The sequence below is a fragment of the Lepisma saccharinum genome, chromosome 5 (assembly GCF_977018435.1).
Source record: "Lepisma saccharinum chromosome 5, izLepSacc3.1, whole genome shotgun sequence".
Taxonomy (NCBI): Eukaryota; Metazoa; Arthropoda; class Insecta; order Zygentoma; family Lepismatidae; genus Lepisma; species Lepisma saccharinum.
Genome location: NC_139233.1, coordinates 4,757,860 through 4,783,749, shown reverse-complemented (window position 1 = coordinate 4,783,749; position 25,890 = coordinate 4,757,860). Strand labels below are relative to the sequence as shown.

General features: G+C 39.5%; 1 protein-coding gene across 2 annotated transcripts in view; it reads right to left on the bottom strand.

Annotated features, from left to right (window-relative positions):
- Positions 1–25,890, bottom strand: part of LOC145987621 (uncharacterized) — a 321,334-nt gene that overhangs the window by 5,267 nt on the left and 290,177 nt on the right. For both annotated transcript variants that reach the window (XM_083122025.1, XM_083122026.1), the window contains 4 exons: positions 15,150–15,284; positions 10,460–10,574; positions 4,330–5,470; positions 1,596–1,808 (listed from right to left, as the gene is read on the bottom strand). In XM_083122025.1, coding sequence (XP_082978151.1) covers positions 1,596–1,808; positions 4,330–5,470; positions 10,460–10,574; positions 15,150–15,284 — 1,604 coding nt within the window. The remainder of the gene's footprint in view (positions 1–1,595; positions 1,809–4,329; positions 5,471–10,459; positions 10,575–15,149; positions 15,285–25,890) is intronic.

Sequence of the window (25,890 nt, the reverse complement as noted above, 5' to 3'; positions counted from 1 at the left end):
CTCTGTAAGGCTGTGGGTTGTCCTTGTGTGTGATAAGTGCACCTTTGCAACCTCAACTTCTACCTAGGGTATGGAGATTTTAACCTCAGACCATGTAGTTATCAATTAATTAATTAATTAATGCATTGGTTTTAAGAATTGAGTTACGAAGTTTTTAACACATTATTTTTTTTGTTCAGGCCCTGCTCCCAATCTTGTTTCAGTTAAGAATATTTTCCCCGTATTGCATAACAAGCAAATATAGCCTGTATGCTGCTGTGCCCATAATATAAAAATTAATCTATTATTTTTAAGCAAATGCTTCCGAGGGTATAAATAAAAAACAAAATAATCTAGTTGAAATTGGTTTGTTGAGAGCTCAACAAATTAGGATCAATTATGAAAGATTAACAATTATCTGTATTGGATTAGATAGCATTTTATCCATGTGAAGAAATAATGAGGCTGATAAAGTTAAATTTGTAATAAACTACAATCTCACTACTTCCAGTAACAGTAACTGTTACGAGACAATATATTCATTTAATCTTTTACTACAGCACATAGGCAAGTGAGAACACACTAAAAAAAAACATTATTTTAAGGTACATAAGGGCGAGCACAAGTGGCACAACTACATTCAAAACAGTTTTCACAAAAGGCACATTTAAATAACTTGGTACTATGTTTAGCTGTTGGAGCATGGGCATAGTGGTGCCTCTATGAGCAAGAATTTGAAACTTAGGAGATACTTCTAGCACTGAAATGTTGATACTTTGCTGTTCTAAGTTATATGTAACTCAATTTCCATGAAAAGTGGAGATATGCCACTTGTGTTCTGACATTTGTTTTGTATGGCACAACGGAGCCTTTGAAGTGTTTGACAGCAGGCCTCAGCATTAATTATTGCTCCGCGTGGCATAATATCAACGAGTAAGATGCCTCTCCTGTCTCAAAAGACAGTTGCCAGAACCTTTCGCATGCAGTGTGTTTGTTAGGCCTTTTTTGACCTGGAAAGTGTTCCAGTAGGTGCCACTCCATTGACTAGTGCTTGGTTTTGCATGTTGAATAGGTGACCCATGTCTCATCGCTCGTCACAATCTGATTGAACATTTTTTGGAAAGAACTTTGCTACGATTGATGCACTCAAAGATGCTGTCACTACACGGTTGAATACATTGGCAGCAACGTACAATGACTGTATCAACAAACTGCTACGGTAAGAGCTTGAATGGGTATGACGAATGTGTGGAAAAATAGTAAAGTACATAGTTTCTGTACCATAAATGTTTTGTAATCATTTGTCGTTTATGTTTTACACCAAAACATTCCTTTTTTCTGGATGACCCTTGTAGTTGGAAAATTCCCATCGAATATCACCCACACTTCTACATAGTAGCCAGGTGTCTGATCAATATGATCACAATGTTTGCAGATACTGATAATTACAGGTTAATTTGTCCCATGTCTAACAGATATAGGCAACCACAGGGTAAAAAGACATATTTCTCGACAAAAAATGCAAACTTTTATTTGAATATAGAAGCATATGAAGATGCATGAAAGACAGTTTAAAAGATTTATTTTCTTATATAAAACTCCTTACGAGCACCAACCTGCATCCTTAACCTGTATCTTTCCTTCTCCTGGTCAGTGAAAAGATCTTTCATTTGGCCTTGAAGAGACTGAGGTGGTGAGATCATAGGAACAGATAACCTTGAGGTTGAATTTCCTGCAAGGACGTAGGTGCACCGGTTCATCAGGTAATCTTTAAATCCTTGAGGTGGTTTTGGCTGCACAGGAAACAACCCTTTCCTTCTCCTTTCGATCTGGAAGAAACATCAGGGTACTTTTCTTCAGAAATGTTCAACATCTAGTGGCAGTATATTGCCACTTCTCTGCCCTCTACACAGATTTGAAAACAATTGGAAGAAAGGCATGAACACAAGGACTATGATTCAATAATGCTATCGCTTTTATATATAAAATGCGTTTTGCCTAAATTCTATGGAAGGATACAAAATATCTGGAAGATAATAAAATGACTGGAAAACAATGTAATAAACCAGGACTAAAAAAAAAGGATTAAAATAGGGAAAACAGCCTTTAAAATTGCAGGCTGGAAACCTACACACGACAATCATGAAAACTTGTGGCATGGTTACACAAAAGACTCAAATTAGTTGCCAATATCAAGTTTGACGAAAGGCAACTACACTGCTTAAAACTAACAAACCACTGTGTTAGCAAAGCAGCACATTCTTACTTACATTAACATGTTTACATGATTACATTTTTTTTCACTAAAAGTTATAAATTTAAAAAAAAATACGTCAGGATACTTATGTAGATTGAAGTTTCCAAATTCGCAATGATGTCCAACTTATTTTTCTGACTTCTAAGTTTCATTCTTTAACTTCTCTCTACTTCATTTTTTTGTACCAGCAATGGACAACAATAGTGGTGAAATCACCAGCAGACAATTAAGACAGATTGAGTACAAACACCTGTCATAGAATATCTTTGGAAATTCCATCACAAGAGGCAACTTTTAAAATTGTGACAGCAGTCATAAAACAAATTTTGGGAATCAATTACATCTCCGAACAACACCTCTCATTCATTTACTTAGTCATGTTTTTTTACATTCGTACTTAACGATTGTGCATTGCGGAACATTGTGTAGTGTGTCATTTTGCTTTTCTCACGAAAAAAATGTCCATAACAGTAACTACTGTTAGTCCTTTTCTTCGCTTCTGTAACACACAATATGGCGGGCACAGCATCATGGATCAGTGGGTGTACAGTGTTTCCAAACTTCTTAACAAAAAAATGCCCCACACACCATTGACGATAGCCCCAAAAACCATTTCCGGCAAGGTTAGGTTCGGTTAGGCAAACAGTTAAAATTTTGGGTCGTAGTGATATCAGGAATGTATATTTTCGTTTTTCATCTTCTTGCAACACAACGGCATGGTTGGAAACGCTGACAGGAGGTTATGTCATAAAACGTGTGCAACATCCGGCTATTGTACAGGAAGGAAAGAACAGCAACGGCAATTGTGCGTCGGAGAGATATTTTTGTGAAAAAAATATGAATTCCCACTCAAGCACATTCAACGATGAAAGAAAATACCTCCAGGAAAAACTCATTTCGGTAAGTACTTTCTTGTGTAAAAATGAAGAAACCTGTTGTTTGGAGATGCAATTGTTACCCAAAATTCTGATGTTTTGGATTGAGTTGCTGTTGTAAGTCCACTTTATGCACAGTAAGGCTAATCGGGACTCGACCTACAGGTTCAAGTGGGATCCGAACCACTTGTGCCTCCACCGGGTATTGAACCGGGACCCCTTGCAAAATTCTGATGTGTATCATGTCAATATAAAGATGAAATTTCAGAGAACAGATTTATGTGTTACACATACCTTAAAGAGGATAACTAAAGTAAGGAAACAATGCAGTTTTTTTTTTTTAAAGAAAATCAATCAATTCTGGCTCAAAAGTTCAACTACAGGAACAGTGCCGGAATGGCATTTGGAAGTCTCTCATGATCATTGCAGTTCCCGGATTGGATGCTGGATAACAGCATTTGATTTCTTACTCCAGTTATTCTTAACCTAATCCTCTGTCAGGTATGTGTAATGTACAGATGCATTCTACGAAATCTCATCTTTGCATTGGTGTACAATAACATTTCACAATTTTAAAAGTTGCCCCTGGCAATGGATTTTCCAATGCTATCGCACAGAGAAACATACTGGAATTGATATGTTTGGACTAGTCTTGCTCAGTGATGTCACACTAATATGGTTCATCAATTTAATTTGGTCTGGTGTAGCTGCAGGTTGCATTCCTAATACATGCCCAACAAAACCAGAACTTGTTTACGTCTTTCCAACATTTACAAGCATGTGAAAAGGTTTTCTTTTGAACGTGCTCGACTTACATTTGCAGATACACTGTGCAAGATTTACCCAGAATTTACCAGATTTTAATAGCTTTTGCATTTTTTAGGTTTGAATGAATACCTTCCAATCAAAGTTAGCTTTTTCTAAAATTATGTAATTTTTGGCTTAAACTAATTCCTTCCCCCCTCATCTTATTACTTTGTTGCAGGACTGAATTACATGTTAGGTGAACATCCATTGCATGTGGTATTGAATTCATGTTTTGCTGGGAGGGCATTAGAATCACATCAGCTAAACCCCAAGCTACACTGAACCTTAGTACTAAGAATAAGGCAGGGACAAATGTGAAGCACTATTGTAAGTCAAATGAAGACAAAATGGAAGACCTTGCAATGCATGTCTTTTCAATGAGTCCATGTTTAAACAATGCGGTTCACTTACTTGTTTCCTTATGTTGAGGAAAAGTTCGTAACAGTTCATGATTGGTTGTTCATGAGGATGCACTTCAATCGTCGAAGGATTTTCCGTAGGTTCTTCTTTTGGCTTTAACTTCCTCTTACGTGGATGCAGATCGACCGGATGCTGCTCCTCCACCTTCTCCTCAGTCTTTACCACGGCAGTCGTTTCGACAACAGGTTCCGAAGGAAGCGCAGAAGGATGCACCGAAGTTGTGTGCATGGATGCACGATGAGAGCTCCTCGTCACCCTTTGAGACGACCGCTCCTCCTGCGTCAAGCCATCCTTCTTGTCGTCCAACTTCCCACCATTTCCGTTTGTACTGCTATCTTTGCTTTCACTGTTCGAACTAGAAGTGTCCTTGTCGGAGTCGTTACTCGAACTGACCACATACGGAAGTGCTTGATGTCTGGCATTGCCATTCTTACCGTTCCTGTTCCCCTGTTCCTGTTCCGAGGAGTTCTGTTGGGGGATCACGATTTTCAAGGGAGGCACCTTCGGTCCGCCTGCGGTGCCTCCCGAATCTGCACTTTTCTTGTTTTCTTCATTTTCACTGTCACTATCACAATTGCCACTAGACTTAGGTACACTCATTGACTTGGGACTGTTGCCGGCAGAACTCGTGGCACCTGGGCTTTTCCTGTCAATCGAACTGTTTCCCCCGGTCGAGCTCTTGTTACCGTTTCCGCCATTTTTGTTACTTCCGTTCTTTGGACATTTGTCCATGCTCCCGTTTCTACCCATGTTTCTAACAGAACCACCATTGTTCTTGGTGTTCTCCTTCCCCTCACTTTTGTCCTCTTTTCTCTTTTTCTTCTTGGTTTCCTCGTCGCCTTCGTCACCATCGTTCATGTCCGTAAAATTTCTTTTCGAAGCACTCTCGCCATCTTTCTTCTCATCCCGTGACACTACATCTCCTTTCTGTTTATCTTGACTAGCACCGGAGTTGTGTGTGACATCCTTGGAATCGTTTTCCTTCCCTCCAGGTCTTCCGTTAGTTTGGACTTCAGGGTCTGGGGATGTGCTCGACCCTCGGACTGAAGATACTGGAGTAGCCTCCTTGCTGCTTTTGAACTCGTATACATCATCTCCCTTCCCACCTTCCATCGTCACACAGAACTGAAGCCTGTAAAGAAATATTTATATTTTAAAACACAATGGTATCTGATGGCTAGTCACATATTTATGGTGAATAAAGGAGCAAGATTTCAGTACAAAAACTGGGCACATTTTGGGATCAAAAGCAGTATATAAAATTGAATGTGTGTTCAGTGCTGAAAAAACTTTTTTGATTTAAAAATTACACTTATTATACAAAATCAAATATTCCCTTCTAATAGCACACAATTATGTAGTTGCCAGAATAGTGTAGTTTTGCTTCGCTATTTACAGCAGAATTACTCAATTTTACATTTGAGGAACTCAGAATGATTCAGACTTCAGAAAGTGTTGTGTCGGTATTTTCGTGCCTAAGAATTTATTTGCATTTTGCAGTTCATTTCACATCATTTTGTCAGAAAATGAACCTCACACCTTTTAAAAAATAATAATAATAAAAATAAATATTACAGCTTGTTTTTCACATTTAGTGTTTAAACCAAAAACTAAATATGCATGAAGGAAGAGACATGAAGGAAATTTTCAATGAAACCTACGACACTAAAACTACATAAACACTTGCTTGCCTACAGGGGCTACTAAAGTATAACATGTAGTCAAATATACATTATACGGTTTATGATTTTAAAGGAACATGAGTTCAGCCAATACGCAGCCAGTACTATTGAGCTGTTGCCAAACCAACTGCTAGCAGAAGGGAAAGACAGAATTTGTTGTGTCCAACATTGTTTTTTTTTTTTTTTCTTTTGTACACAGTATATGAGTCCAGTGAAAATATTTAATATTTCTACACCGGATTATAATATCATATCACTGCAGCATATAAGAACTCAAACTTGACTCTTGACTTGCAATGTTGGAGAACGGCCATGACAATGTAGGGGCACTGTGTATATTGAGATGAATTTAACACCCATTGTTTTCCTGACACAACTACTCAGCTGTCAACACAGTAGCAATAAAAAAAACACACACAGAGAGAAGGAAAATGAAAGGCCATTACATGTGTGTTGGGACATGTAGTTTCCCAGTGTTTCTTCAAGAAACCATAATTGTAAGCGATTGAAGTTTATGGGACTTTGACACTCCGATTCAAAATGTGTTGCCTCACCTTATGAAGAACTTTAAAAGTGACAATAAAACTTCTTGCAAGGAAAGTACAGAACAGAATGTTTAACTTGTGCACTGCAGTTTCCTAACTGCACAACGTTAGTAGACTACATGTCTACTAACACCATTTTATTCTTGAACAGTTACAGCTTTCTCTAACTTTCTTGGGAGAAGACCCATTTCTGGCTATTCTAGTTTGTTCTGTAAGCAGTTGCACTCTTGATCAGTGTACCCTTCCATCATGTAGTGCAGAGCATTCCCTGACATTCGCGATGAGATTTGGCGGCAAGCAGCCCAGCATCAGCGATTGTCTTTCCCAGTGAACGGGGTCCGCGACAGTTGCATGCTACAGTCGGTTTTTTTTTCCGCTCTCCCTTACTTTGTTGACATTGCAGACTGACGCCAGTACCCTTTTCTCTCTCTCTCTCTCTCTCTCTCTCTCTCTCTCTCTCTCTCTCTCTCTCTCTCTCTCTCTCCCCCCTCTCTCTCGTGATGTCCCTCTTTCCATGTTCCCCCTTTTCTCTTTTACCTTTTTGTCTCCGAAGGAAGAAAGCTGTGTTTTGTAGTTCGATAATTGTAAACTCTACCCCCTTCCTTCCCTGTAAAAAAAACACATGGGGTGAAGTATGCTTCTCCTCTTTCATTTTTTTGGGGGAAAAGGGTGGAAACTTTTCTTCTACTAAAATGGAGGAAGAACAAAAGGAAAAAAAGGTGGTGAAAGGGGAAGGACCAAGGAACAAAAATGAGCGAGAGGAGGAGAAAAGAAGAAAGAGGGAGAAAGAAAAAGAGGTTGTGTCGTGTCTGTGCATTGAAGATTGTGGCTTAATATGGTACCCCAAAAGTTTACATTACAACAAAGGATTTATCTTGTCGAGTGTTACTTCGGAAAGAGGAATTATGGAGAAGTGCGACGACGTTTTGCAACGAAATTTCCTGGTGTTCCCGTTCCACATAGGACCACTATATTAAACCTCGTAAAAAAGTTTAGAGTAACAGGCTCAGTTCTGAATAAAAGTGGAAAGAAAATGGGGAAATGTAAAAAATAAAGTATACAAAGACAATCCGCACACCATCCGTGAGTTAAAAGAGAGTATTGTACGAGAAATCGGGAGAATTACAGTAGACGAGATTGCACGTGTAAATGCCAATTTCCTTCGGAGATGCCAGGAATGTGTTGCAGCAGAGGGACATCATTTTTACACCTTCTGTAGTCAAGGTTAGTATACAATATGAAAACTGTAATTTTAATAGCCGACTATAGCGACCCCATTCACCGCAAAAAGACTAGCGCTGACGCCAGACCGCTTGCCGCCGAGTCTCGTAGCGAATGTCAGGGAATGCTCTGTAGATGGAAAAATGGCACAAATTTATGGGGGCAAAAATAATGAACTCAAACTCAAATGTGTCATTTTACATTGCTTGTCCACTACTTTTCGATAATCGTGATGAGATGAAATGGATGTAGGTACACTCGCAAAGACCCCTCATACCCAGGCCAGGGAACTCCGGAACTTTGGTGGCAAAAACTAAAATTGCCCATCGAACTGACCCAGTGTGTTTGTGTCAGGTGAACTTTGATGTCACCTTGTATTCGAGGAACATATCCAATTTGTTCAGACCTTACATCAAACTTCATGTTGTAAATACAGTGGAACCTCAATTTTATGTTTTTCAGGGGACAAAGTTGAAAAAATTTAAAACTCCAGACTGTAAGATCAGGGTTCCACTGTATTTGCCAAGCTGTGAATTTAAAAATATTGAATCAAATGAATAAATTTTAAACTTACAGGTGTGTATTTAATTTAACCACTATTCAACACAGAAGTCAGCAAAGATAAATGAAATTTGTCAAAATAGCACTTATACGTGAATGTTATCAGTGAGCAAGAGCTTCATATTATCTAACAGTACAAAGGAACACATCTCTCAAGACAACACAAAGCATATCAACATTTAGTAAAGAATCCTTAGGAAAACAACACTCTCCTTAAAACAATTAATAGAATCCAATTGAAGCACACCTGTTAATAAAATATTTTGTAATGCAAATCACTATTAGTTTATGAATACGAATATAGTACATATCCACAGAGTGTGGTTCAACAGAGCTGCTAATGTGGATTTAGAAATAATATGGCCACATAATATGAAGGACATGCACAAAGTACCTAAAATACAGTCAAAAAGGGTTTAGTTCGTTGAAGAACATGAAAATAATGTCTTTCTTAAAAAAAGGAAGAGCGAGAGAGAGGAAAAATAGGACTTCCAAAAATTAAGTTCCTACTTTTCTGATGGCACAAGTGTGTCAGTCATGTTAACTTCAGCATGCTGTTTATAAGTCTTTGCTTAGTCGCTGTACCTTGAATCCTGACAGGATTAACAGACTAAGATTTGAAAAAAAATCTTCAGTACAGGATCTTTATAATTATAGCTTTATATTTTACTATTTCTGTTGAGCATAGCAACTCTTACACTGAAAACGTTTCAAGACCCAAAAAATAAAGAAAGAAATGTGATACCAGTTATTAAATTGGGTTATTTAATGTAATGGGAGGATAAGGAATGGATTTAGAATACTAGAAATGATTGTGGATTATATAAAAAGAGACCACAATAAGAGGATGCTGTTTGGTAGTTTATTTCCATCATGAAAAACATTGTGTATACATACATACACACACACACACACACACACACGATCAAGAAAATCAAACCTAAGAGCACAGTAATGCTAGGTATGTACAGCAGTCAGCTCACGAGAGGATCCCAAACCGAGGGGAAACGGGGTACAGGGGTAAAGGAAAGGACTGGTCCATTTGCAGAATTTAGGGATAGCAGAAAGTCTTCCCCTGCAGTCGGTGTTGACTTTGTGTCAATCACATGTGTGTCTGCGGCAACAGGTTCCGGCTTTTTTTTTTCCAGTGTCCAGGATAGTTTTATATTGCTTTTTCCTGTACATTATTTTGCTGTATATCAAAGTAGTTCAAAAAGAATACATGGCAACGACTTGCATCGCTGCACCTGTTACAGCGAGGCCAGCATGACTCAGGGTTCACTCCCGCAACCCTAATAGTGGAGTCGCCTGTTACTTCACTTCCATCAGGGATCTTCTCCTGGGTGGTCAGATGTAGGAACATGATTACACGATGGTACACTTAACTATGCTCACACTCAGCAAGTATTTTGATTGTGAGATGAATGTACTGAATCAAGTTGCGAACACAAAATATATTTTTCTGGGGGGTGGGAATAGGGGATTTCCCCTCACATAACATTATTTTGTGATGCTACTAAGAAAGTTCCAAGTGCACTTGATATTAACATTCAAAAATAAATTAACTAAAATAGAATACACTCAGGCTGAGTCAATACTGATTGGTATCAGAAAGCACTGGTTGTCTTCTATTTACAATACTTTTCTAGCCTTTTAATAGAATACAGGGTCCACAAAATGCCACGTGACAATTTTGCAGAGCCTAATTACTCTGGAAGTTATGCAAAATTCCCAGTTTCCCTTGATTTTGTACCCATATTGTGTGGAAAAACTATTTGAAAAAACTGATTTGAGAAACATTGAATCTTCATTCCCAAATTCTAGCAAGTACTAAAAAACAGATTTCCCCCGACTTTCCCAAATCAGTGGGAACACTAGTTTTGCAATGAGTGTTAAGTGTTCTTATGCGTGACCTATAATCTGTGGCAGCCGATGGTTCATATTTTTGAAATATTTTATGCAGATTCTGCAACTGGGACCACAGACTATTACATGCAGATTCTGCAACTGGGACCACCGACTATTACATGTACATTCTGCAACTGGGACCACAGACTATTAAATAATTAAAATATATTTCCTCAACCTTTGATCACACACAAAATGACTTACTTTGATTCACAAGATGTAACATCAGCATTCTTCTGTTGAGAAGCGGATTTCTTTTCATCCCTTCCTTTCACTTGATGCAGCCTCAGAGTAAGACGGGGGGAACCTGGCTTGTCCACTGAAAAAAAGAACTTTAATGAGTAACTTGGATAACAGAAGCTACACAAGACACTTGAGACCAACAGTTATGGAGCACGTTTATGTGAAAAAGGACATTATAATTATTCATATCAGTACTTTCATTTCTGAGGATGCGATTCCATCTTCACAGTAGACCTTCTTCTACACTTATTACTTCTTACCACTGCCATTTATATTGGGCTTGACCACTTCTTTTCTTAACATTCCCGCCACTTTTGGCTAATTGCATGAGTGATGATTACATGAAACATACTTGGTCACCTAACCGGCTTGACCAATGGCATCAAGTCTATTCTTTTCAGCTGCAGTGAAAGGTTAGGTTCTTCAATGAATATTGATTCATTGATTTGATATTTGCAAACAATACTACAAAATTATGATTTTTACACGAGTATTCATGCTAACGGTCCACATACTGCTCAATGCAATAGTCATTATGGTGCAAGTGCTCATGACTGTACATGTCAACACACACTATAAAACTATCTACAAGGCTAAATAGTGTTATCTTCAGGTACAGTAATTCAACAGGAGTGCATGCATAATATAATACAACAGATTTTACAATTTGTGCACTTCACACCAAGAAAATATAGGGTCTACCAATTTGATCGTCAGATCATTAAAATTCGATAGAATGAAAACCACAAGTGATAATGACATATACAGTGCACGAAAAATTTTCTTCAAAGCTAGGTGTCAGCTCTGAAAATCAGGTGCCAGGAAACTACCTACTAGCAATTGTGCATACTACAGAGTGTTTCAAAAGTCACACAACCCAAACTTTGAAAATTTATATCATGAAAACTGTAAGAGGAATTTACACCAGGTTTTCTGAACTAATCATGTAGGCTATCACTGGGTTAATAAATTTATGTTAGCATGTATCCAAATAAAATTAATTACATTATTTTAAAAAATATTGTTAATTTGCTGAAAACATCTGAGAATTGATTTTCAACAATATATACCAACGTAGAAATTTTCAGCGAAAAATGCAGGTTCGACCAGGACTCGAACACACATCTCTGATATACCGTGCCACTGCTCTAACCACTGAGCCTGCCTGATTTTTCGTTGTCGCACCTGTGTGGAATCTTCTCTGCCAGGGCTACTGAAACAGGATCTGTTGCCTTTGAAATACAGAAGACTTTGAAGTTGCCTGGTTCTTCCCAGCGTAGATATGTTAATTATTGAAGATTAGGCACACAGGAAATGTACTACGTTACATTAACATCTCTACGCTGCGAGGAACCAGGCAATGTAAAAGTCGACTGTGTTTCATAGGCAACAGATCCCGTTGCGGTAGCACTAGCAGAGACGATTTCACACAGGTAAAACAGCGACAGCAAGAAATCAGGGGAGGCCAGGCCGGCTCAGTGGTTAGAGAAATCGCACAGTATGCCAGAGACCCAGGTTCAAGTCCTGGTCGAGCATTTTTCGCTGAAAATTTCTATGTAGTACATCTTCTGTGTGTGCCTAATCTTCAATAATAATACCAACTCTTAACAATTTGTGGGATCATTTGTTGGTGTTTGACTAGTCGTAAAACAGTTGCTTTGTGAGATACAGCAGAAGCAGGGGATTTTTCTTGGAAAACCTCTTGCACATGAGTGTAAGAATGAGTAGTAAAATACTCTTCATGAATGAAAATGTGCTGCTCCAAAGAATATGCCATGCTGAATCAATTAAAAGAACAGGCATATTAGTTTCGAAAGTGAGCAGAGAATTCAGTGTAACCAGGGGCAGATTAGGATTCTCTCAAGAGTCAAATTCCGGCACAAAATCTTGGTTTATGATTTTTCACGTAAATGTATAGCCAATACTTAGGCACATGTGGCGTGTGTCTGTTGACAATATTTTGACCTGCTAGGATTGCCATATATGTCCCAAAAATGGCACTTTTCACCCAACCCATAAAATCGCCAATAAAAAATCCATCAAATGTTGCACATGACCAATATTGGTCGCAAATGACAGATTGACATGGCATCAGTCATCTAATTATGACCCTTCGATAATTTCTTACATATTTTTCTCATTGAAAAGTGCATTTCTGGAAATATTTTAACGCTGCCTTCTGCCAGTTATTAATTTATCTAAGTTTTCTGTACGGAGAAAACTGATAATTTTAAGCATTGAAAAATATCTCAATGGATGAGACTTTATAATGCAGAAAACCCAGTGTAAATATCTCTTACGGTTTTCATGATATACATTTTCAAAGTTTGGGTTGTGCAACTTTTGAAACACACTGTATAAGCTGAGCATCACGGTATTCAAATCATTGCTAAATCATTCGAGAAAACAGGAAATGGGGTGTTGGGGACAAAGAGTAAGAAATTATTACTGACTCTCTGGAATGTTCACAACGTTCATTTAAAAAAAAATCATTTGCTAACTTACGCTGTACTGCAATTTGAACTTAGAATCATCAAAAATTTTGTACATATTACAGCATAAGATCACAGTCGCCATGGCGACCGGGTTTTTTCGAGCCCTGGACATATATATATATATATATTTTATTCTGAAGAGCACACAATGGCATTATGTTTTGAACAATATGTCGTTCAAATGTCCTCCTCTGCTTTGGAGGGTGGAATGGATTCTGAATGTCCAATTTTCCAGCACATCTGCACACATATTGAGTGGTATAGTCTCAATGGTTCGTTCGATGTTCAATTTCAGGTCACGAACTGTGCGGGGCTTAGTCCTATAGACCTTAGATTTGACATAACCCCATAGAAAATAATCCAGGGGGTTAGGTCACATGATCTTGGAGGCCAGTTCACATCAGCCTTTCTGGACAGAACTCCACAGAACAATAATTCCATTGTTTGGTGAGCTATGTGGCAAGTTGGAAAGACACATTGTTGATGTGAAGATTTGCCAGTTTAGGCCACAAAAACTGCACCACCATATTCCTGTGTCGCTCCCCATTCACAGTCACGTTATTTCCATGTTGGTGCTCAAAAAAATAAGGCCCGATCATGCCAAAGGCCCAAAAACCCCACCACACAGTCACTCTCTTAGGATGGAGGGGTACGTCAAAGCCAATATCCGTTGTACTGGCAAATGTTGGGGGATCAGTTACTTTAACCTCCTGGCAGTACGTAAAGGAACTACTGCATGTACAACTAAAGTAGATAATGATTTTGCAGGTAGTCACATGATCACTCTGCACTTATATTCAATACACGAAGGGAAAAAAATGCACACAAATAAGTTTTGTCACTGGTAGTTTCTTCAAGTGCCACGAAACAAAAATGAGCCATTGATGGCTACAGCACTAAAAGTTAACATCTTTGAGCAGGGTAGGCCTATGTTCCCATGTTAATCCATAGCTTCCAAGTGGGGTACATGACAAACACCTAATGCCACAAAAGATGTGTATTACATACATTCTCACTTCTACATGAAAATTTGAAGTCACTGCCAGTAGAATCCTCTTTGGTATTGTTAGGTTAATGTTTATATTTCCTCATTAAAAAAAAAAACATAATAAACATCCATGAAAGTATTTTTCTTTGAGTGCTTTTCACTTGTGGTAGTTACCAAATGCTACTGAAGATACTAAAATTATCCGATTTCCATGGGAAGCCACGTGATGTGGAAGATTTCATTTTTTAACCATGCAGTAGGAAACGTGTATGCCACGGTTTAGTATAATAGACACCTACACTTTCAGATTAGTTGGAACATTCAATGACCCCACGTTTTACTTCCGATTCCTCGATAGCTGGTTGTTCCATTTACGAAGCAACCATGTGCAGCGCCATATTAAACCTAGAAAAATGTAGCTACTGTAAAAAAATATTTTTTTGTGATTTGATTCGCTTTATTTTACTTCGCTTTTTGTACCACTTTTGGCTAATTTGCGAGGATGGGGATGAGTGATGACATGATGAAATTGATGAATGGACACACAAATATCCAGGCCCAGGCCAGGATTCGAACCCGGGACTCCTCGTACTGCAAAATCTTCTACGTAATCTCTTCTCTGAAGAGAAACTACTTTTGCAGCCACTTGCACGGCACGTTCAAAGTTAATTTTTGGGCAATTGTAGATACAAATACACTTGGATGAATCTGCATTAATAATCTCATACTGTCAAAAAGCAAACAATTCCCATTTTCACCATAGGTTGTGAAATGCGTTTGCTTTCTTCCATTTTCACGCACATGCACGTGCTTTAGTATTTTAGCATGTTTTAAAATTATTGCGTTACACATTAACAAAAAAAACACAAATTCATGCAGATAATCACCATTCTAATAACTTTTTCACACTTATATGCAGAGAACGTGAAATACGCAATATCGAAACACATCCACACTTCACAATACACGAAGAGAGGGTGTTGGTCCAAATCACGAAAAACAGTTTCTTCATCACACACGCAATTCAAATATAACACAGCCACAAGAAGTTCAGTAGTACTTTAAATGTATCATACATATAATTTTATGCGTACCTACCACATACATTAAAAACGAAACAGAAAGTTTACAGCACCCACCTCGCTACATAATGACAGTCAGCCATTACCTTTGTTCTGCGGTGGTGTCCTCCGCATCTCATAGGGGGCACCACAGGCTTCAGTAGTGGGAAAACGGCCACAGTCCCCTGCAGTAACCGATAGCAAGGAAGGCTGCTTTTCTTCCTCTGTATTCTCGCTCACATCTGTAACAAATACAGAAGACGACACTTGTTAAATTATTATTGAATTATAATGTGTTTAGCATTATTTATGGTTATCTCTAACCATGATCAAAAAAAATTATCCCTACATATCCTTTTAAGCTATCGTTATTTTATTTCACTTTATGTAAGAAGGCTAATTGGGATCAGGTATAGAGATATTTAAAGCCACGTAGGTTGTATGTCAACCGGGATTGGACACGAGTAGTCTACACTATAAGCTGGTAACTATAACCACTAGGTTTTCGGGGAAATCGAAGCCAAAAGACCTACGACAACGACATATAAACTGACCATTACCTTTTGCTATAAATAAACTTGTAATTTGCATTAGAGTAAAGAAAAGCAACGACGTTCTTCGGTTATTTAACACTTTATCAACCTCTCATCGTTAGATCGCGACGAAAAGATGGATGAAGGAGGGTGTGATGAAACGCCCGCCGCTTGACAAGACTCGAATCAAAAACTAGTAAATCATGAACTTATAACAAAATGCACTGTACCAGTATGAGAATTCACATACGTAGTCTCGCATCTTGTAGAGGTATAGGTGCTCAAGTATACGCGTATAAGCTCGCCACTGCGATGGATGCGAGGGTTCCTGCTGTAGGGTAATTTATTCCCACAACGATCTTCGAAATCGATAAAGTTTTACCAACATTCTTTTTAATATGACAAAAAGATTCGCTAAAGAAATAATCACATATGCTAAAGTAGTAGCAGCAGTAATCGTGAGCACACTTTTGGTGCATGATATTTTTATGCATGAACATATAGAAACAATATTTTAAACCAAGTGAGTTGTAGGATATGAAATCAATATCATAATTAACTGCCTACATACATTAATTATATTTCAGGAAATCGAATTGTAAAAAGAGCTAATTTGTTACAGGGAGCACGATCTATAATTTTAAAAAAGCATTGAAATAAGTACGAAGCAATGTTAGGTAGGCCTATTTATGTTCTACGAAGGTACTGTAGGGCGTTGATTTCTAATTCTTGCTTAGAGTAATTTCAGATTCTTTGTGTATTACATTGCATGACTATTATTAAACTAAGAGAAAGGCAGAAAAAGCAACAATTAATGGTAAAAATAGAAACAGTCTACACTGAACAAAACTCCCGACATTCCTCGCAGATCTCAACATCGATTTTTAAAACTTCGAATGTCAATGAATTCGTTTGGCCTCATTTTATTTCCAGCCACAGATCACATCAACGTTACGGAATTTTCAAGGTGTATGATCACGAAATGTGCTAAAGAGCTGCCATGGACGACAGAATAGTTTCTACTTCAATGACATTTCAATTTTGGATACTTTAAGTCGCATTCCTGCCTCTTGGGTTAATTGCGAAGATGAGGATCAATGGTGCAATGATGAAATTGGTGACGGGACGAATACAATGATACATCCATGCCTTACCCAGGACTCGAACCTGGGATCTCAACAACTGAAATATTCAGAGATGTTAAATTTTTAGACAACCAAACCAGTGCTTGTTTGAGTCCCCAACGCCTGAAATATTTTCGAACCACGGAAAACATTGTAGTTCTCGTCACTTCTTGATTGTAATTTTTTTGTCAATACTGCACTTAGATTGACTTATGAATGTAATTATAAGGCACAACTGGAATACAATGGCGACAACCTATTCGTTAACGTTATCGCATGTAATTTATACAAAAATAAGTGTTGCCGCCCTCCGTGGCTAAGTGGTCATCGTAACGAACTACGAAGCCAGAACTCTCAGGGTCGAAGCCTAAGTGAGGCATTGGCGTATCGTTGTGTTATGCCCCACCATCTATTCATCATTCGCCGGCTCGGTGATGCGACAAGTGGTCGACTTGCGATCTCGACACAGAGGTTACAGGGTTCGAGTCCCAGCCTGGGCATGGATGTTCTTTGAGTATTCCTTCATCAATTACAGCTAATCATTACACATCCTCATCGTCGCGATTGGCCAAATGTGGCAACGCTAAATAAGAAAAAAATACAAAATACTATTCACTCTCGTCTTCGTGATTAAGCAAAGACGTAGAAAAAGCGACGAAAAATAGTGGGAAAAAAATTGATTATTGAGGCGAAAATGGGCAGAAGCAAAGAAAGAGGAATGGGTCTTTTAAAAATTATTTAAATTTATTTAACAACAATTTAATGCGTTCATGCGCTGCTCTGCATCGCCATAACTGCATTTCTCTGTTCATTTTGTAAGAGTAATTGGAATCGCAATGCTAGAAAATAGTACCCATTGTTTAATAGCGGTCTTCAATAGCGAATCTGAGATACTCCACTCCACTATTTATTTAACCTCGCATTCCTGAACGTTGAATGTATGGCTGGCCTCCGTGGTGGAGTGGTTAGCGAAGCGCGACGCCAGAAGTCCCAGGTTCGAATACCGGCCTAGTCATGGCTGTTCTTTGTCTCTGTCAGTGTCCCTTCATTATTTCATCACATCACCCCTCATTCTCATCTTCGCGATTAGCCAAAAGTGGCACACAAGCAAATTAATATAAACCCAATCAATCACGTTAAATGTATCGAAGTCGAAATTTATCACTGATTGCATTAGGGTCAAAGCTTTGTATTATTCTTCTCGTCATCTATTCACTCCTCCTCATTAACAATAAATTAACTTTCCGATTACGTCATCGGCTTATTGCAAAAACAATTTCACGTAAAGGGGTTTGCGAGCGTAAATTCACTCAGTCAGTATAACTGTCATGTCCATTTCCATTATATAAACAATTACTTTTTCGAACTGAATGAAGTCTAAATGCTCTGATTATTTTGACAAAAGCTTATCTAAAGTCCATTTCATGCTGATAGGCTAAGCGAGACTCAACCTACAGTTGAAAGTTGTATCTGGACCCACTGCGTGACTCCATCGAAGATCGAACTCGGGACAATTTGATTACAAGGCGATCCTCTTAGCCACTTTACAATCGGGGAGGCCGTATTTTTTTCGAGAGTGATCACAACTAAAGATTACAACACTGACGCCAATTTTGGAAAACAGTTACGAAGAATTGTTACAAATCACTAATGACACTAACATCTGATAACACTAATTCGACTGCTGATAATTTCTCTTCACTTTGCACATTTCAACCTTTAAATTATTTTGTTTCGATACATCACTATGAGCACTAAAATATTTAACACAAAATATATGGCACGGCGGGAATCACATATGTATAATAAGTATTTTTAGGCATGCATTTAAGATCAACTTGCTAACTTTGAGGAACGTACTCTCCCCACCCACCACAACTCACTCCCTCCAAGAAAACATTTTTTTTCTTCTTCATAAGAAGTCACGTGTTTATGTCGCATCAGAATACCCCAGACACGGATATGACTTCAGCTCCCCCTTCCACCACGAGACAACAGACCATCGCCACCCCTCCCTTCCCCTGCGCTGCGCTCCGAAGATCGCTCGTTACAACCGAACAGTTTCGGGCATTTTCGGAAACACTCGTAAAATGCGCGGGAAAATCTCACCAGAGCTGCGGTGCGACGTGCTTCTTCCCAGCGAACCGAACGTTCCTACGATCCACCACCTTCTGCCGCCGAAACGAACCCGCCGCCATGTTGGCGCTGCTCTTCGTTGGGCCCCCGAGTGCCGTGCGTGTACGCGTGTACGTCACAAGCCCGCCCCACCGAAGCTTGCTGGTTGAGCCTGGCGAACGGTGGTGGTAAGGTCGAGGGAATTTTCGGAAGGGTGGAGGGAAATTCTGATCTGGTAAACAAGAAGGCGGAAACACTGTGAAAGTCTTCCAATAATCTGAGAAATTGTTTTGTGTGCCTGTATTGGAGGGGGGGGGGGGGGGCAGGACTATATACCTGTGTACAATGCACGTACAAAGATTTAATAACAGTATTGTGCAATAAGTGGAATCGGAAAATTCGAGAAGATATATTTGTGTATTTTCATCCCAGAATAACGCCCTATCTACATAAGTAAATTCGTTATTTTGCGTCGCATTTTGCAACTTTTTTGAAGATTGATGTGTGCCATGCAGTAAAATGAAAAAGGACACTCAAAAATAAATATCTATGTCCAGTCCGGGACTCGAAACCTTCGGTAGCGAGATCGTGAGTCGATCACGAAGATGGGAGAAATTAGATGTACAGCTTACGACCAGAACGTGGTCAACGCGAATAAAATGATATTCGAGAAGAGGAGGACTTTCTATAATTCAATATCAACTCCTCCAACACATATTTCTATTGATATAACGTACTATTCGCGACTTAGTACGTAGATGTCAGATTTAATAAATTTTACGGCAAAGTGACGATCAGCCAAGCCTGCCTCCATGCAATGATGTTCGTTCGGGGATGGGTTCATGGGCGGATAATGGATGGGCTACTAAATTTTCTTCTCTCTTTACTCCTTCTTATCGTTCCCTATGTCTTACTTTCTACGTTTATTTCTCTCTTCTTTCTTCTTTCTCCTCCCTCTGTTTCCCACATTCTCTCTTCCAATCCGTTTCCCCATCTCCACTTTTCTAATTTTTCTTTCCCTCTATTTTTTCTATCTACTACTTATCTGTCTCTGAATTTGAATACGTATTTCTCACGCACAGTATTTGGACGAGCTCCGTGAGTAGCGTAACCAAAGTGGCGTGCCCAAGGGGGGTTTAGGAGGCATGACCCTCATTGGCCCAGTATTCCTTAAAAAACGTCAAGGGCAGAGAAGAATGTCACAGTGAGGGCTGTACTAAAAAGTATACTTACCCCCCTTTCGAAAATTCTAGGCACGCCACTGACTGTAACAACCTGTAATGCATTGTAAGGGATGGATATTCCTTTGAGTATACTCCCTACACATTCATCACCTTATTCGTTCTTAGATCAGTAGCAAGCGATATAAAATACCCACAATGCAACAAACAGATCCTCAACGGTTCCAGCAACCAGCCCAAGACAACATGGGAGATTGCCTGAAGTTACTTGGTTATGTTCTGCAGAGCGAAAAAAGGGGGAGGAAGTCAGCTGTCATCCCTTTATGAACTGATCAGTTTTCGTCTCGCCAGTATATGGTAACGTGTAGGTGGCGTGCCCGTAATTTTCATAAGGGGAGAGCACAAGCATATGTCTGTAAGGGGAGCTGCGTTCTATAGCAGTCAGTCCTATACTGCCATATTTCAGTGTATTTGACGATAAGAGCCATTTAGGTATGCTGCGCCAAAGGGTGGATTATGATCACATCAACTCCAGCTCAGTCACGCCACTGCGATTAAGTAATTGCACAGCTATAATTTGGCGTTACGATTTATATCCAGAACTGTGAATTAGTATTGAGACTATACATGCCGCTTACTTAAGCTGTTTACATTCCATCCTATTTTTGAACATATGCAATGTTTCAATAAATGTTCTGTAACTCCTCAATAAATGTTGTGTAACTCCAGGGGATTTTTTTAAGAAATGGGAAATTTTGTGGGAAATATAGCATAAGCAGCCTTTCCGTAGGAAATGCATTTTCTTGCGTGATTACTCAAACAACGAAATATTGCTTCTATCCCTAGCTATTTGTTAAAAGAGACAAAACTACAAATTATGGCTGTGCAATGTATAGTAAGAACAAAATATTCGTACATTTCACACGTACCCTTACGCCTATAAAATGTTAACCGAAATTGTAATGCAATAATCAACTTAACTACCGCCTTTTAAATCATTACATTGCTAATTTGCTTCATTGCCGGGTACAACTGACTTTTTATTTTGAAAAATAAATAAATAAAACGCGCATTCAATCGCATCGGCAGAAAATACCTTGATTTCCCGCCGTTGCAACACTGTAGCGGACATTCGCGAGAGCACACCGGCGGCAAGTTCGGAGAGGCACAAGCTCCGCCCATCCGGAGCCGGGATTTGCATCGTTGGATGGGCGGGACACGGGAGCGGCGGCCAACCTCGACGCGGTGCAAGTCGCGTCGGAGCCCGGCCCACCGGGCCTCGACCAATGGCGGACCGCTCGCGCTCGCATACGGACTTCAAAAACTGAAAACATGATTTCCAGGACGCGGGCACGCCCAGCGGACGGCACGAAAAGGACTCCCACGCAACGGGTGTTGCCAAACACACGGAGGGCAATCGACGGAGCGAGCGTAAACCCAAAGCTGGTGGAAACTGGTAATAACAAGATGGAATAAAACTTCACGGCAGATGCATAATGGTGCAAGTTCCCCCAGAATTGCTTCTCTTTCGGTAATGATTAATGAGAAAGGTCCGAGCAATGCGAACCCTCCGTGCAGCTAAAGGGGTATGTCAGAATCATGGGCGAAGCAGACTTTTTTCTCAAGGTTGGGGGGGTCATAATTTTTAAAAGTTGTGTTTTGAATCGAAAACCCTGTGCGGTCATGTTCACGCGTCCCAGAGCGCACAATGTCGCATTTATATTTCTGGCATGTTAATGTCTCACTCTCAGATATGTTAATGTGTAATGCTAACTTTACGTGTCTCTCTCGTGGGTGCTGTATGTATTGAGAAAGCGAGACAAGGGACAAGAAAGTAGGCTGAAAGAGAAAGAAAATAGGAAATTGGATCGAGAGAGAGGAGAGAAACAAGCACGAAAGGCGGGAGGAAGAGAGAAAGATATAGTGCGCAAGACGAGAGAAAGTAACTACGAAAGGCAGAATGAGGGAGAGAAAGAAATAGTATGTAGACGGAAGAGGGTAGGGGAAAGAACGTGCACGAAAGACAGGAGAAAGGAAGATCCGTGAATACATTTTAATTCAATAAAAGAGCTGGATCAAAATAGTTCTGATGTACGCAACGGAAAATGTATTATCGAGTACAAAAGCCTCCCCCAAGGATATAATAATAAACTGAAATAAGTGTTATATTTTTTATAATAGTTATTGTTGTGTAATAATAGTCATAAACATAATAAAAATAATTGGTTATTAATTCTAATATTCAAGTTTAATCAATGGCCTAACAAACGCTACAGACATTTTTGGCGACGCCTACGACTAGGACTAGCTCTGTAAATAACAAAGACTTTAGGGAATGAACAATTATATACAATAAAAATCCATGTTGTTAGGCTAATCGGGACTGGACCAACAGTTTAAAGGTGGGATCCGAATCTCTTGATACAAGGTACCCTATCAGGAGAGAGCAGGTAGGGGGGCTTAATCAAAATCAAATTTCAGCATACATTGTCGAGCATCGACTCTAGCTTGTCTGTAGGACACGGCTATCGTTAAAACACATCTTCCCTTGTGTTTTACTGAAAGGTTCTGGCAACTCGAATTTTCGGCAGGTGCCACAGCCGAACTTGAGTGTGTGCCCGAAAAAAAAAAATGGGCAAACGAAAATTCCCTTCCTTTCTACTTCCTTCAGTAAACGACCTTTCCGCTGACAAAGGAATGTGTGGGCCGTTCTTATTTTTTCAGCCGCGTTGCCAAATCTCATTCTGCCTTGGTCGGCCGGCCTGTCATTAGGTCAGTCGAATACTTACGGTTACGAACAGCGCGGGATACTTGTGGGTTACACCGTTCCACTTCACTGACAATCATTTACGAATTTCTGTCGTCTTTTTATCAACATCCAAAGTCAATATATGCCCCTGACTCTTACATATAAAATTAAAAACACGCGCATATACTTGTCGCACAATGTATTTTCCAGTTTAGTGCTATTCACCGTAGCGGCAAAAGCTCAATCTCTGACGGCAACTGCAAGAAACGAATAATTTATTACACGAAAATAACATCAACTAAAGTTTAATAAAAAAAATGTAGGCTCGACTAGGCCTCCAACCAATGGAAAGCAACTACAGAAAGGGAAATATTAAATAATGGCGTTACTGTGGAGTGGAGTCATAGAAAACGACGAAATCTGTTTCAGAAGTTTATTACCAAATGATGCACCAAAACTACAAAACTGCTAATACCAGCTGAAGGAGAGAAATTTAAAGCATAACTGTGTAAATGTGTTCTTCCGATATATCTTCGAAGCCATTTCAATATATGGATTGTTTGCTAGATGTGGTTCACACCCGAAAATTAGGTACCATATTCTACCTTCGTGCCGCAACCAGTAGTCTTATTCCCAAAATTTATTCTGATCGCATTTGCAACCCTTTAGGGTGAACCGAGAGATATCCTCGAGATACTTAATTGTCCCGGTTCTTTCAACCCAGAAGCGAAATACGTAATATTTTCTGAGTAATATGATTTATCATTCTCAATGTTATCATCTGATAAGTGTAACAAATCTTACGGTCAAAGTGCTGTTTGTGTGAGATTAGGACTGCAGAATACTTCCGTTCTATTTAATTGTGCAAGAATGCAGTAATACACCAAGGTCACAATACTCTCACAATTAAATTACAAACTGTTTAGAACATTTGTAAACTCTTTATTGCTTTCATATCTTTGCCAATGCAAATTTCCCCCTTAATATAGTCAAGGTTCTAAGTACTGATATCTGTGATGTTGCAACTGCTGCAATGAAAACAATCACTGTTACGAGTAAGTGCTGAAGCAAAGTATAAATTGAAGAGCATCTAATGAACGTTAAAAGCAGCAGTCAGGCATCTGTTGAATCTTAAGAACTTGAGCGTATCCAGTGATTTATTGCCACACCCTCAACACCCTCCTAACACCTCTCCTAAACACCTAAATTTTTTCACAAATTCCCAATTTATGGTCATCTTGGCTCCTAAATACTTACCCCCACTCGAGATGGAAAATTCTGGATAAGCCCCTTCATTCTTGCATGTAGCGTCTTCAGGATTGGACACAATTTCATTGCACCAGCCTGACATTGGGTTGATTCATTGCCCTGTTATTCTGACCAAAATTTTCCTCATTTGAAAATATTACCCCTTCAACCAAATTAAACGAAACTAGAATTCCCGGCGGCCAGGTAGGTCATACAACACATCACCTTATCCTCTCATGATTCATTGGGTGAAACAGGAACACGTGATAGTTACGTCACTCTAAAAGAAACTATGTAACCGAGTGCCACGGCACCTAGTCTAGAGTTAAAGGTCTCCATACTTGGTACAGTTTGATAGTCAAATGCAACGAACACCAAAGATGGTGCTAAACAACGCCATTTTCGCAGTAACACCAAAAGGAGTGCCCTGTTGCCATCACTTTTGGTGACAACTCGGTTGCATATTTTAGAGTGCACAAACCAGTTTACCGAAAGGTAAAACGAAATAGGCGTGAAGTACGATCTTGTCAGACGTCACCCATTAGTTCGATCGATTGACTTGGTGTTTTAAGTCCACTTTATACACAATAAGGCTAATCGGGACTGGACCTACAGTTTTAAAGTGCGATCCGAATCACTATGTGCCTCCACCGGGTATCCTTGATTACAAGGTGACGACGCTACCACTGCGCCATCGGGGAGCCCCATGTAGTTCTCGAAATCCTACGCTGGGAGGAACCAGGCAACGTCGAATGTTTCAAAAACAGCACATCCCGTTGCGGTAGCACTGGCAGAGACGATTCCACGGAGGTAAAACAGCGACAGCGAAAAATCAGGCGAGGCAGGCCGGCTCGGTAGCTCGGTGGTTAGAGCAAAGACACGGTATGCCAGAGACCCGGGTTCGAGTCCTGGTCGAGCCTGCATTTTTCGCTTAAAAGTTTCACCGTGTTCTTAGTTTTATCCGATCGCATTAGGCGCTGCAGTTGAAGTGTAATTCGAAACATTTTCGCTTCCAGTCCAAGACTTTGAGACTGAACTGAGAGATCATTCTCGTGATCTTCGCTTCAAGTACGAACCCAACTTCCATGAAATAAATACCAGATCTGAGGGGAAATGTAACAATTACATTAAGAAAAGTATAGTAACATCCGAATTCTAATTTGGGCCTTGACTCTTACACATTAATCGCATTACTCAGTTTGTTCCTTATCGGGATCATCGCGACGCTGCCCCACTGTGCACCTCGAACACCGACGTCGCCTGGAAGCAATTAGGCGAAGGCCGTAGCAAGAGGCTCACAAAGATATCCATTATTCTCTTACCCTTTCTTCCTGCCTATCGATTTTTCGAACGGCTCCTGCCTCTCGTCTCTCGCTAGAAATCTCATCGCCTGGCTACGGCATCACCAAGAAAATGTTGACGACTGCACCTCTACACCTTACCATTTCTCCATTATAAGAACGAATTTAATGGAATCAGAAATAGTGCATTTCCTCTGTGTTAGATCTATGGTGTTATTTTGCACATAACCACTCGGAGATTTGTTTTATAATTTCATGCAATCATATTTGTCAGGTTGAGGATTTGCCCTAAAATGCTATTTGTTGTTCCTTAGCCAGAAAACGTAAGCTTTTACGTTTAAGAACAACTTCAGGCCATTTCTGAGAGGAATGCATGAATTTCATAGTGGCTGTTTTTGCCTATTTGAGCCATACGTGCCTATTACTGATTCTTGATTGCCTAATCGTATGTTTATCAATTTTAGAGGCCATTTTGTATCTCTCGGTGTTTTTTCCACGCCAATGCTTAGAGATTTTAGTGCTTTTGATCCTAATCCTGGTTATAAGCCCTTATCCTCCCTTACGTTGCTAATAACGCTGTGACCGCGGATAGTGTAA